Source organism: Dendropsophus ebraccatus, chromosome 13 (genome assembly GCF_027789765.1).
Source record: "Dendropsophus ebraccatus isolate aDenEbr1 chromosome 13, aDenEbr1.pat, whole genome shotgun sequence".
NCBI classification, from domain to species: Eukaryota; Metazoa; Chordata; class Amphibia; order Anura; family Hylidae; genus Dendropsophus; species Dendropsophus ebraccatus.
The window spans coordinates 64,777,441-64,789,759 of NC_091466.1; the positions used below are offsets into that span (position 1 = coordinate 64,777,441).

Consider the following 12,319-nt stretch of genomic DNA (forward strand, 5'->3'; position numbering starts at 1 on the left):
CGCAGGGTGCGTGGAGAAGGCGAGCAGGGAGAGCGGGGTCTTGTCTGTTCTCTCATTGCTCAGGGTCTAGGCTGTGTTATCAGTAATAATGGCACCATCAAAGCAACACAAGCACCAAACAGGCACAGTGCAGAGCAGACAAAACCTAGCTCTCCCCCCTTTCTTCCTCAGCACTAGCAAGCTCAGCTGCCTGCCTCTAGGCTGGAGAACGGCGACCTTGACTGCTATGTGCTGTGACAGCTCAGTATCCGTCCGCTTCAATAGTACGAGCAAATCTCTTGTTGTTCACACTGCTGACCTGAACAGAAAAAGTAATCGGCTGCAGAATTCAGCGATCAGACATAGAGCTTTTACAAGTGCTGTGGCCAAACATTAAGGAATTGGGAGCGAGGGACTTTTTTTTTTTTCTTAACTGCTAAAAGTCTGTCTTAGGGCCCCATTACACGGATTGATAATCTGCCCAGTCGCTCTGTGTATTATAAACAACGTTCATTGGCTGATTGTGTCAAATGGTCTGACGCCAAAATCATCATCCGTCGCCCTCGCATCTCTACGTATAATAGCTTTGTGCGGCCGACGACTAACGGTTGTATAAACTATTATACATTACCTCTCCCCGCTCCCGCTCTTCTCCTGCCCTCTGATTGCTTCCCGTCGCCGCGCCTACAAATTCAGAGTAATGTCTCTTAGCTGACAGGCCGCTCAACCAATCACTGGCTGTGGAGGTCCTGGTGAGTGATTGGTTAAGCGTGCTGTCAGCTAAGTCGTGGCGCCTGGAAGCAAGCAGAGGGCGGGAGAAGACCGAGGGCGAGAGGAGATAATGTATTAAAAGTTTAGGGCAAGGGCTGCATCCACATTAATATATATATATATAATATAGCCCTTGCTAAACGATCATCAAGCCGTGTAATACGCTGAGTAAACGAGCGCCAATGTAGGTGGAGGGTGTCAGGCATGAGACATATCAGGAAAGACTTAAGCATCTAAATCTGTATAGTCTGGAGGAAAGAAGGGCAAAGGAGGGACATGATGGAAACCTTTTATATTTGTTACAGGACTAAATGAGTTTCTGGAGGTAAGAAACTCAACACAAGAACAAGGGGGCACAATCTGAGGTTATTGGGGGAAAGATCAGAAGCAACATGAGAAATGATTACTAAAAGCGTAGTAGATAATTGGAACAAAGACCAAACTCGCAGCAGATGTGGTTGGTAAATGAATAGTTAGAGAGCGTAAACCTTTCTGGGATAAACCTCTATCTATCCTAACCTAATAAGAAAGGAATTATAGGGGTGGACTAGATGGACTGCGAGGACCTTTTTGCTGACTATCACTCTATCATCATTTTTATTTCTCCAGGAAACTTACTGTGCAAGAAAAGGAGCGGATTCAGAAAGAGGCGAAACTGTCCAAAGCCGATGAGAAGATGAACATGGCGGCTAGTGAACTCGTCAATGTCAAGTAAGATCATGCCTACAGACTTTTCTCTCCCGCTCTCTGCTGCTTCTAGTGGCTCATGAGTCTTGTCTTCTAGGACAAGAGTGTCTGAACTGGAAGAAGAAATGGACAGGACTGTTTCCTCCTATCAGAACCAGGTTAGTGTTCTCATGTACTCGTCGGGATGTCCATATTCTGTGATCATGTGACTAGTGAAAGTCTTATTGTTTCATGTCATTGAAGCTTATGTTACCCATTAACCAAGTTACATATAAATATAAAAGATAGTAGTCCAGCTCTGGCCTTTGGATAGATTTTCGAGGAGAAATGTGGACAGATTGTAATTGTTCCCTGTTCTTTCCAGGTTACTTCATATGAAAAGAAATCTCATGATAACTGGGTGAGTGTGTGGCAGCCACATGTCTGTCACCGACTGCTGTATAAACTGCTGTGTATGATCTCCTCTCTACAGACTCATTGATTTCTCACCCACAGCTCACCTCAAGGGCAGCAGAAAGATACCTGAGTGATGTCAAGAAAGAAACTGCACACCTGAGGCAGAAGTGAGTGCAGTGCTGGTGCTGTCAGTGGTCATGCACCATAGATGATAAATTCTGGATTCTAAAGGGGAACTCCAGAGGAAAAAAGTCAAATCAACTGGTGCTAGGAAGTTATACAGATTTGTAAATTGCTTCCATTTCAGTTTTCTAGTACTTATCAGCTGCTGTATATGTCAGGAAGTGGGGTATTCTTTCCAGTCTGACACAGTGCTCTCTGCTGCCACCTCTGTTCCACACAGGTGGCAGCAGCACTGTCTTAAAAAATAAAAAAATTGGGGGAAAGTTTTGATTGGTCAGGGTCTGGGTGCTCAGGCTTTCAGCATCTCTAGAACGAGCAGGAAGAAGTGCTTAGCTTAGCACTTCTCTTTCTGTCTCACTACAGGATATGGATTCTTTGGCAAGTCTTTAGAGTCCACTTCCTGCGATCAGTGGATGTTTCAGCACCCAGACCCTGACCAATCAGCGTCTTTTTTTTTTTTTTTTTTTTTTTTTATTTATTTATTTATTTATTTTTTTTAAATGGCAGTAATAATCCTTCCCCACACCAGTTCCAGAAATTATAAATGGCTCCATAGCACCCCCTGCAGTCACACATTATGTTCTGACATGTTAATATTTTTCCTCTTTGACCACACAACTTTCTCCAGTCCCTGAGCCTTCTTTGTGACCCTTTTCTGTTCACATTGATAGGTTAACAGAGGCCGAATATAAACTGGAACTTCTGGAAAAAGATCCCTTTGCTCTGGATGTGATACAAGCCATCGGTAGAGGTAGTATGGCTGCTTATCCTGTATTGTGTGGACACTATATGGTGGTATTATTTAGACATTGTATGGCTGTACTGATTTATATATTTGTATGAAATGTGGTGTTAAGTGATTAGCGGAGGGCTGCACTTTACTTGTCCTTGACTGCCAGTGACAGTGCATGACCCCCACAGTTCTTACCACTGCATTCATTTATCTCTGTGAAATTTAGTCTGGGTTTTAATTTACACTAGGGTTGGGGAACCTTCTGCCCTCCAGCTTTTGCAAAACTACAATTCCCATCATGCTTGGGGCTGTCCAGGCATGATGGGAATTGTAGTTTTGAAACAGCTGGAGGGCAGAAGGTTCCCCATCCCTGCTTTACACTATGACATCAGGTGACTTTTTCTCATAGATTCTTGAGGTCGGAACCAATGTTTTGTTTTTTTCTATAAATCATCTTGTTTCTATTTCTCTCCTGGTAGCTTATGCAGATGCTTTTATTAACCATCAAGGTATTTTTAACCCATTGTGTCTCCGCTCTCTTTGCATGCTGTGACGTCATGTGATTTGTGAACACACAGGTCAGATCTGCTGGTAACATTTCCATAGCAAACAGTCTTCAGAGATTCATAGGGTCAGTACACGTCGTTGCCGATTTCTATTTAGCAAAAAATTTCCAACAAGAAATCTCACCTCGGCACTACTAATCACAATCGCATGCTGTGAACTGCGGCTAGTCCACGCTTCGGTTATGGTGGTGCTCAATCAAAACTGGAACGTCTGGAGGTAAAGATGAAGAACTCACCCATCCATAACGCTTATTCACTTTATTGAATCAACATCACAGGAACACAGGACGCGGTCGAGTGAGTGAAACGGTGACAGCCTGTTTCGCATGCTGACGTGCATGCTTCCTCTCGACCCTGGCGCCAAGAGGAAGTGTGCACATCAGCACGCGAAACAGGCTGTTGCCCTTTCACTCACTCAACCACATCCTGTGTTCCCGGGATGTTGATTTAATAAAGTAAATAAGGGTTATGGATGGATGAGTACCTCCTATATGAAGATGATGCAGATTTCTATTTTCCTATTGCAGTTAATGTTGAAAATCTGTGCTCTGTGCAACAGGAATTCCACTTTATTGTGGATACGATTTGCTGATCTCATCCATATCCTACTGCTGTATTCCATTATGAATATTTCAAGAGCAGATCCACCATAAAAACGTCCAGCAGTTCTGTCCTGTGTAAAGTATAGCGCTGTCCTGCTTAGTAAGGTTATGTGTCTACATAGTTATAGTTCTTGTCTTATAGTGTTCTCTTACAGATACGTTACATAGGCTAAAGTATGTGCACCCCTCCTGCCGTATCACCACCCCTCTATATGGGCTTGTTAAATATTTTATTTCGGCTATGGCCAATAATCTGGAGTTGATCTGTCTTGTTCAGCTCTCGGGCTGGAATCACACATGACTATTTTCCTGTAGGTTCCTAATAGGCATCAATCTCTCCCGTATCCTATGACAGCGGCCCATTCTGTGGCTGATATGGACATTGCTCTTGATTCTTGCCCCTATGAGCAATGACTGCAGAACTGGCCACCTTTACTAAATTAGAAGGGGGGCACATACTTTTGCCTGTGTACTGCATATCGCTCTCCTCATCTGTCTTATCCTTTTGCTATTTATAGAGAACTCGCCTTTTGGATTGTCTCCAATCAATCGTCATCCTGAAAGTCGGCCTTTCCTCTCACCTCCCACCCTCATGGAGGGCCCGCTGAGATTGTCCCCGATGCTTCCCGCAGCAGACAGAGGTAAATTTCTCAGAACAGGACTTTAGGTGTTATTAGGGCAAATGACCTTCATAAGGGGAGACCCCCTCTAAGACTCAGCATAGTGAGTATACTTGTATGTGACCACTTGGCTCTGCTCAATCTTAGGCTATGTTCACACAACCACAAGCACATTGCAACAACCGCCGTAATTATTACAAATATATACGTTACACTTGCCGTCTATGGGATCCCAGCCGGAGCGTATACACATAGTATACGCTCCGGCCAGGATCCCTAGCAGTGCTGCAAACAACTGACATGTCTGTTTTCTGCGGACGCTATTTATTAAATGGCGGCAGAAAGCTCGTCAGTGCACACTATGGACTCTGGCCGCACGCTCCATAGTGTACAGTGGGGAGTTTTGATGTGGGCACGCACGGATGGGCCTGCATCAGAACCCTGCGGCGATAAAGATCAGCCGGGTGGCTAGGATGATTTTTTCAGAGACCGGCCATTCCGTGACCTGGCTGGGTCACGGAACGGCTGGTCTCATACGTTGTGCAAATATAGCCCTAAAGGAGTAGTCCGGCGAAAATTGTTTTGTATTGCCCCCCAAAAGTTATACAAATCCCCAATATACACTTATTACGGGAAATGCACATAAAGTGCTTTTTATCCCTGCACTTACTACTGGATCAAGGCTTCACTTCCTGTATAAAATGGTGATGTCACTTCCTGGATAACATGGTGATGTCAAGACCCGACTCCCAGAGCTGTGCGGGCTGTGGCGGCTGGAGAGGATGATGGCAGAGGGACACTGAGGGACACAGGGCACTGGAGGGACACTGAGCATCCCTCTGCCATCATCCTCTCTAGCAGCCACAGCCCGCACAGCTCTGGGAGTCAGGTCTTGACATCACCATGTTATTTTCGCCGGACTTCTCCTTTAAAGCAGGGGTGGGGAACCTTTTCCATGTCGAGGGCCAGTCGGGCATTTATAAAATCATTCGAGGGCCGCATACCGTGCGCGGCAGTTAGTAGCGGGGGTTTGCAGCACCCAGGGCAAGGCAAGGTATTGTTCGCCTAGTGCCCCTGCTATTGTAGTTAACCCCCAGCCATGTCCCTGGTAGCCTAGTTAACCCCCCCAGCCATGTCCCTGGTAGCCTAGTTAACCCCCATCAGGCATGTCCCTGGTAGCCTAGTTAACCCCCATCAGGCATGTCCCTGGTAGCCTAGTTAACCCCCATCAGTCATGCCCCTGGTAGCCTAGTTAACCCCCATCAGTCATGTCCCTGGTGGACTAGTTAACCCCCATCAGTCATGTCCCTGGTAGCCTAGTTAACCCGCATCAGTCTTGTCCCTGGTAGCCTAGTTAACCCCCATCAGGCATGTCCCTGGTAGCCTAGTTAACCCCCATCAGTCATGCCCCTGGTAGCCTAGTTAACCCCCATCAGTCATGTCCCTGGTGGACTAGTTAACCCCCATCAGTCATGTCCCTGGTAGCCTAGTTAACCCGCATCAGTCTTGTCCCTGGTAGCCTAGTTAACCCCCATCAGGCATGTCCCTGGTAGCCTAGTTAACCCCCATCAGTCATGTCCCTGGTAGCCTAGTTAACCCCCATCAGTCTTGTCCCTGGTAGCCTAGTTACCCCCCATCAGGCATGTCCCTGGTAGCCTAGTTAACCCCCATCAGGCATGTCCCTGGTGGCCTAGTTAACCCCCATCAGGCATGTCCCTGGTAGCCTAATTAACCCACATCAGTCATGTCCCTGGTAGCCTAGTTAACCCCCCATCAGGCCTGTCCCTGGTAGCCTAGTTAACCCCCATTAGTCATGTCCCTGGTGGCCTAGTTAACCCCCAACAGTCATGTCCCTGGTGGCCTAGCTAACCCCCATCAGGCCTGTCCCTGGTGGACCAGTTAACCCCCATCAGGCATGTCCCTGGTAGCCTAGTTAACCCACATCAGTCATGTCCCTGGTAGCCTAGTTAACCCTCATCAGGCATGTCCCTGGTGGCCTATTTAACCCCCATCAGGCATATCCCTGATAGCCTAGTTAACCCACATCAGTCATGTCCCTGGTAGCCTAGTTAATCCCTCAGTCATGTCCCTGGTAGCCTAGTTAACCCCCCATCAGGCATGTCCCTGGTAGCCTAGTTAACCCCCCATCAGGCCTGTCCCTGGTGGCCTAGTTAACCCCCATTAGTCATGTCCCTGGTGGCCTAGTTAACCCCCAACAGTCATGTCCCTGGTGGCCTAGCTAACCCCCATCAGGCCTGTCCCTGGTGGACCAGTTAACCCCCATCAGGCCTGTCCCTGGTAGCCTAGTTAACCCACATCAGTCATGTCCCTGGTAGCCTAGTTAATCCCTCAGTCATGTCCCTGGTAGCCTAGTTAACCCCCCATCAGGCATGTCCCTGGTAGCCTAGTTAACCCCCCATCAGGCCTGTCCCTGGTGGCCTAGTTAACCCCCATTAGTCATGTCCCTGGTGGCCTAGTTAACCCCCAACAGTCATGTCCCTGGTGGCCTAGCTAACCCCCATCAGGCCTGTCCCTGGTGGACCAGTTAACCCCCATCAGGCATGTCCCTGGTAGCCTAGTTAACCCACATCAGTCATGTCCCTGGTAGCCTAGTTAACCCTCATCAGGCATGTCCCTGGTGGCCTATTTAACCCCCATCAGGCATATCCCTGATAGCCTAGTTAACCCACATCAGTCATGTCCCTGGTAGCCTAGTTAATCCCTCAGTCATGTCCCTGGTAGCCTAGTTAACCCCCCATCAGGCCTGTCCCTGGTGGCCTAGTTAAACCCCATTAGTCATGTCCCTGGTGGCCTAGTTAACCCCCAACAGTCATGTCCCTGGTGGCCTAGTTAACCCCCAACAGTCATGTCCCTGGTAGCCTAGTTAACCCCCAACAGTCATGTCCCTGGTAGCCTAGTTAACCCCCAACAGTCATGTCCCTGGTGGACCAGTTAACCCCCAACAGTCATATGCCTGGTGGACCAGTTAACCCCCAACAGTCATGTCCCTGGTGGACCAGTTAACCCCCAACAGTCTTGTCCCTGGTGGCCCAGTTATCCCCCCCCCCAACAGTAATGTCCCTGGTGGACCAGTTAACCCCCAACAGTCATATGCCTGGTGGACCAGTAAACACCCAACAGTCATGTCCCTGGTGGACCAGTTATCCCCCCCCCATCAGTCATGTCCCTGGTAGCCTAGTTATCCCCCCCCATCAGTCATGTCCCTGGTTGCCTAGTTATCCCCCCCCCCCCCCCATCAGTCATGTCCCTGGTAGCCTAGTTATCCCCCCCCATCAGTCATGTCCCTGGTAGCCTAGTTATCCCCCCCCCCACATCAGTCATGTCCCTGGTAGCCTAGTTATCCCCCCCCATCAGTCATGTCCCTGGTAGCCTAGTTATCCCCCCCCCCCCATCAGTCATGTCCCTGGTAGCCTAGTTATCCCCCCCCCCACATCAGTCATGTCCCTGGTAGCCTAGTTATCCCCCCCCATCAGGCATGTCCCTGGTAGCCTAGTTATCCCCCCCCCCCCATCAGTCATGTCCCTGGTAGCCTAGTTATCCCCCCCCATCAGTCATGTCCCTGGTGGCCTATTTAACCCCCAAATAAAAAAAAATAAACATCCCTCTCACCTTTCCTCCGTTCCCACGCTGTCCAGGTCCTCTTCTCTCCCAGGTCCTCTGTGCTGGTCTTCTGCAGGCGGCGCGCAATGAAATGACGTCATCGCGCACGGCCCGCAGGAGACTGAAGACACGCGCTGCTTTGGAGGAGGAAGGAGCCGACACAGACAGCACGGCAGCTGTCACAGAGGATGCTGTGTGCGCCGGCTCCTTCCTCCTCCAAAGCAGCGCGTGTCACAGGGGAGCCGCGGGCCGCATCGGGAGGTCTCAGGGGCCGGATGCGGCCCGCGGGCCGGAGGTTCCCCACCCCTGCTTTAAAGGAACAGTGTCACATTTTTGATAATTTTTTTAATGAAAAGTAATAAGTATAAATAAGTCTGTTGGATGTTTTTTTTTTTCTTAATGTAGTGTTTCATTATTTTTTTCTAAAATGTATTGCTGCACAGGGGGCTGCCATTTTTATAGTGTCTGTGTGTGACGTCATTTCATGACACACACACAGACACTATACGGCACCTCCACATCATTGAAGTGAACCGACGGAGTCCATCTGGTTCACTTCACTGGAGGCTCCGTCACTGTGTACTGCGCATGTGCATAGACATGCGCAGTACATGGGGCGGGTGGCGGCACCATTTTCTTGAGGTCCCAGCACGAGAACTTGGGAGGAGAGAGAGACCGCACAGTGATTGTACAGGAGAACTGTGTGCAGCTCTCTCTCTCCCCCCCACCCCCCGCCCCCCTCCGGAGGGAAAGAAATTAAATAAACTTTTGCTTTGGGTACTGGGACATTGCTATCACCCAGCAATGTCCCGGCACCAGTCACCGCAGCTCTCTCCTTCTTTCCCCCAGCAGCAGCTCAGCACCGTTCTGTGGGGGAACGGGCTTGGAGATGCTGCGGGGGGAAGATGGAGAGAGTAAGGCTGATCGCAGGGGGAGCAGGGCACAGCAGCATCTGCTGCATGCTGTCCCCCCTGCGGCTGCCGGACCCGGGAGCGGCGGCATCACAATGATGATGGGGGCAGAGAGGAGGTGAGGGGATGATGGGGCATCGGGGGGTCTAATCGGGGCAGAATAATCCTTTGCAGACCTGAGAGGGATCCGGGCAGCTGTCAGTGAACCGGGCCGGCGAGGACTGGTGGTGCGCGGGGCTCCCCCGCTCCGGGCTGTGACAGGAGTGGAATGCGGCCTGGGAGATGGGGCAGCCCCGGCGTCCACCGGCCGCCGCTGTTTCCACCTGGTGGCCGGTGGACGCCGGGGCTGCCCCATCTCCCAGGCCGCATTCCACTGCTGTCACAGCTCGGAGCGGGGGAGCCCCGCGCACCACTAGTCCTCGCCGGCCCAGTTCACTGACAGCTACCCGGATCCCTCTCAGGTCTGCAAAGGATTATTCTGCCCCGAATAGACCCCCCGATGCCCCATCATCCCCTCACCTCCTCTGCCCCCATCATCCCCTCACCTCCTCTGCCCCCATCATCCCCTCACCTCCTCTATCACCCCCATCATCTCCTCTATCACCCCCATCATCCCCTCCTCTGTCACCCCATCATCCCCTCACCTTCTCTATCATCCCCATCATCCCCTCACCTCCTCTGTCACCCCCATCATCTTCTCCTATCCCCCCCATCTCCTTCTATCACCCCCCTCCTCCTCTCTTCCCTTCACCTCCTCTCACCCCCACCACCTCCTGTAACTGTTGTGGGGGGGGGGGACCAGCCTGCCTCTACCGTGCCTTCTCCCTGTGCCCCCCGCTGTTCCCCGCCCAACCCCCCAGTTGCTCTGCCCCCTGTCACCCCAGCCTCTCCCCCCCAGTCACCCCAGCCTCCCTCCTCCCTGCCACATCAGCCTCTCCCCCGTCACCCCAGCCTCCTCCAGCTTCTTCCTCCTAACACCCCAGCCTCCTCCAACTTCTTCCTCCTAACACCCCAGCCTCTCCCCCCTGTCACCCCAGCCTCCTCCAGCTTCTCCCCCCTGTCACCCCAGCCTCCTCCAGCTTCTTCCCCCTGTCACCCCAGCCTCTCCCCCGTCACCCCAGCCTCCTCCAGCCTCTCCCTCCTGTCACCCCAGCCTCTCCCTCCTGTCACCCCAGCCTCTCCCCCCTGTCACCCCAGCCTCCTCCAGCCTCTCCCTCCTGTCACCCCAGCCTTCCCCCCGCTGTCACCCTAGCCTCTTCCCCTTTACCTCAGCTTCTTCCCTCCTGTCACCCCAGCCTCTTCCCTCCTGTCACCCCAGCTTCTCCCTTTTGCCCAGCTTCCTGTATGAGAGTGCATGTACGAGCTGCCTATATGAGTGCATGTACGTGCTGCCTGTATGAGAGTGTATGTACGAGCTTCCTATATGAGAGTGCATGTACGTGCTGCCTGTATGAGAGTGCATGTACGAGCTTCCTATATGAGAGTGCATGTACGTGCTGCCTGTATGAGAGTGCAGGTACGAGCTGCCTGTATGAGAGTGCAGGTACGAGCTGCCTGTATGAGAGTGCATGTACGAGCTGCCTGTATGAGAGTGCATGAATGAGATGCCTGTATGAGAGTGCATGAATGAGATGCCTGTATGAGAGTGCATGAATGAGATGCCTGTATGAGAGTGCAGGTACGAGCTGCCTGTATGAAAGTGCATGTACGTTCTGCCTGTATGAGAGTGCATGTACGAGCTGCCTGTATGAGAGTGCAGGTACGAGCTGCCTGTATGAGAGTGCAGGTACGAGCTGCCTGTATGAGAGTGCAGGTACGAGCTGCCTGTATGAGAGTGCAGGTACGAGCTGCCTGTATGAGAGTGCAGGTACGAGCTGCCTGTATGAGAGTGCATGAATGAGATGCCTGTATGAGAGTGCATGAATGAGATGCCTGTATGAGAGTGCATGAATGAGATGCCTGTATGAGAGTGCATGAATGAGATGCCTGTATGAGAGTGCATGAATGAGATGCCTGTATGAGAGTGCATGTACGTGCTGCCTGTATGAGAGTGCATGTACGTGCTGCCTGTATGAGAGTGCATGTATGAGCTGCCTGTATGAGAGTGCATGTACGTGCTGCCTGTATGAGAGTGCATGTACGTGCTGCCTGTATGAGAGTGCATGTACGTGCTGCCTGTATGAGAGTGCATGTACGAGCTGCCTGTATGAGAGTGCATGAATGAGATGCCTGTATGAGAGTGCATGTACGAGCTGCCTGTATGAGAGTGCATTTACGTGCTGCCTGTATGAGAGTACATGAATGAGATGCCTGTATGAGAGTGCATGAATGAGATGCCTGTATGAGAGTGCATGTACGTGCTGCCTGTATGAGAGTGCATGTACGTGCTGCCTGTATGAGAGTGCATGTACGTGCTGCCTGTATGAGAGTGCATGTACGTGCTGCCTGTATGAGAGTACATGAATGAGATGCCTGTATGAGAGTGCATGTACGTGCTGCCTGTATGAGAGTGCATGTACGTGCTGCCTGTATGAGAGTGCATGTACGTGCTGCCTGTATGAGAGTGCATGTACGAGCTGCCTGTATGAGTGTACATTAAGGATCAGCAAATGTGCAGCAGTAGCGAAACCCTTTTCTATGCTCGGCCGTCAGCCAGTTGCATTAGAGCTCCGCTCCAGGTGTTTGGAAAAGCTGGATACAGTCCTGGGAGAAGCTCCCCAGAGCTGTAACCAGATTTGCTAGACACCTGGAGCGGAGCTCTAATGCAACTGGCTGACGGCCGAGCATAGCGAAGGGTTTCGCTACTGCTGCACATTTGCTGATCCCAAGTGTACAGGAATGAGCTGTGAGTGTAATAACAATACTATGTGCATGTGGGGGATGGGCGATGAGTGCGGGAGGTGAGTGTGGGCAGGCGAGCTGTATGTGGTTCTGCAGCAGGTTGAGGTGTATTAGAAGGTTCTGCAGCAGCTGAGGTTTATTTAGAAAGGCTAGGGACACGCTTGTATCTGTACTGCTGTGCAGACAACAACAAAATGGCGCTGCCCAGCAGTACAGATAATAGCACCTTTCCCCTCTTGGTTTCCCTGTGAAAAGAGGAGGGAGGTGCTGATGTCACAGCAGTTGAGCAGGGACTGCCTCTTTTTTTCAGCATCCGTCTTTCAGGCTGCTTTTACCAGCAGTTTTCTAGTGGAGCTCCCCCTGGTGGCCATCACTGGGAAATATGGAAAATTAGATTGTTAATTTTTCA

At 50.9% G+C, this 12,319-nt stretch overlaps 1 protein-coding gene across 2 annotated transcripts in view; it reads left to right on the forward strand.

Moving 5' to 3' along the window:
* MIA2 (MIA SH3 domain ER export factor 2) overlaps positions 1 to 12,319 on the forward strand; it is a 40,154-nt gene that overhangs the window by 24,960 nt on the left and 2,875 nt on the right. For both annotated transcript variants that reach the window (XM_069949972.1, XM_069949973.1), the window contains 6 exons: positions 1,360 to 1,461; positions 1,535 to 1,595; positions 1,802 to 1,837; positions 1,933 to 2,000; positions 2,688 to 2,767; positions 4,436 to 4,558. In XM_069949972.1, coding sequence (XP_069806073.1) covers positions 1,360 to 1,461; positions 1,535 to 1,595; positions 1,802 to 1,837; positions 1,933 to 2,000; positions 2,688 to 2,767; positions 4,436 to 4,558 — 470 coding nt within the window. The remainder of the gene's footprint in view (positions 1 to 1,359; positions 1,462 to 1,534; positions 1,596 to 1,801; positions 1,838 to 1,932; positions 2,001 to 2,687; positions 2,768 to 4,435; positions 4,559 to 12,319) is intronic.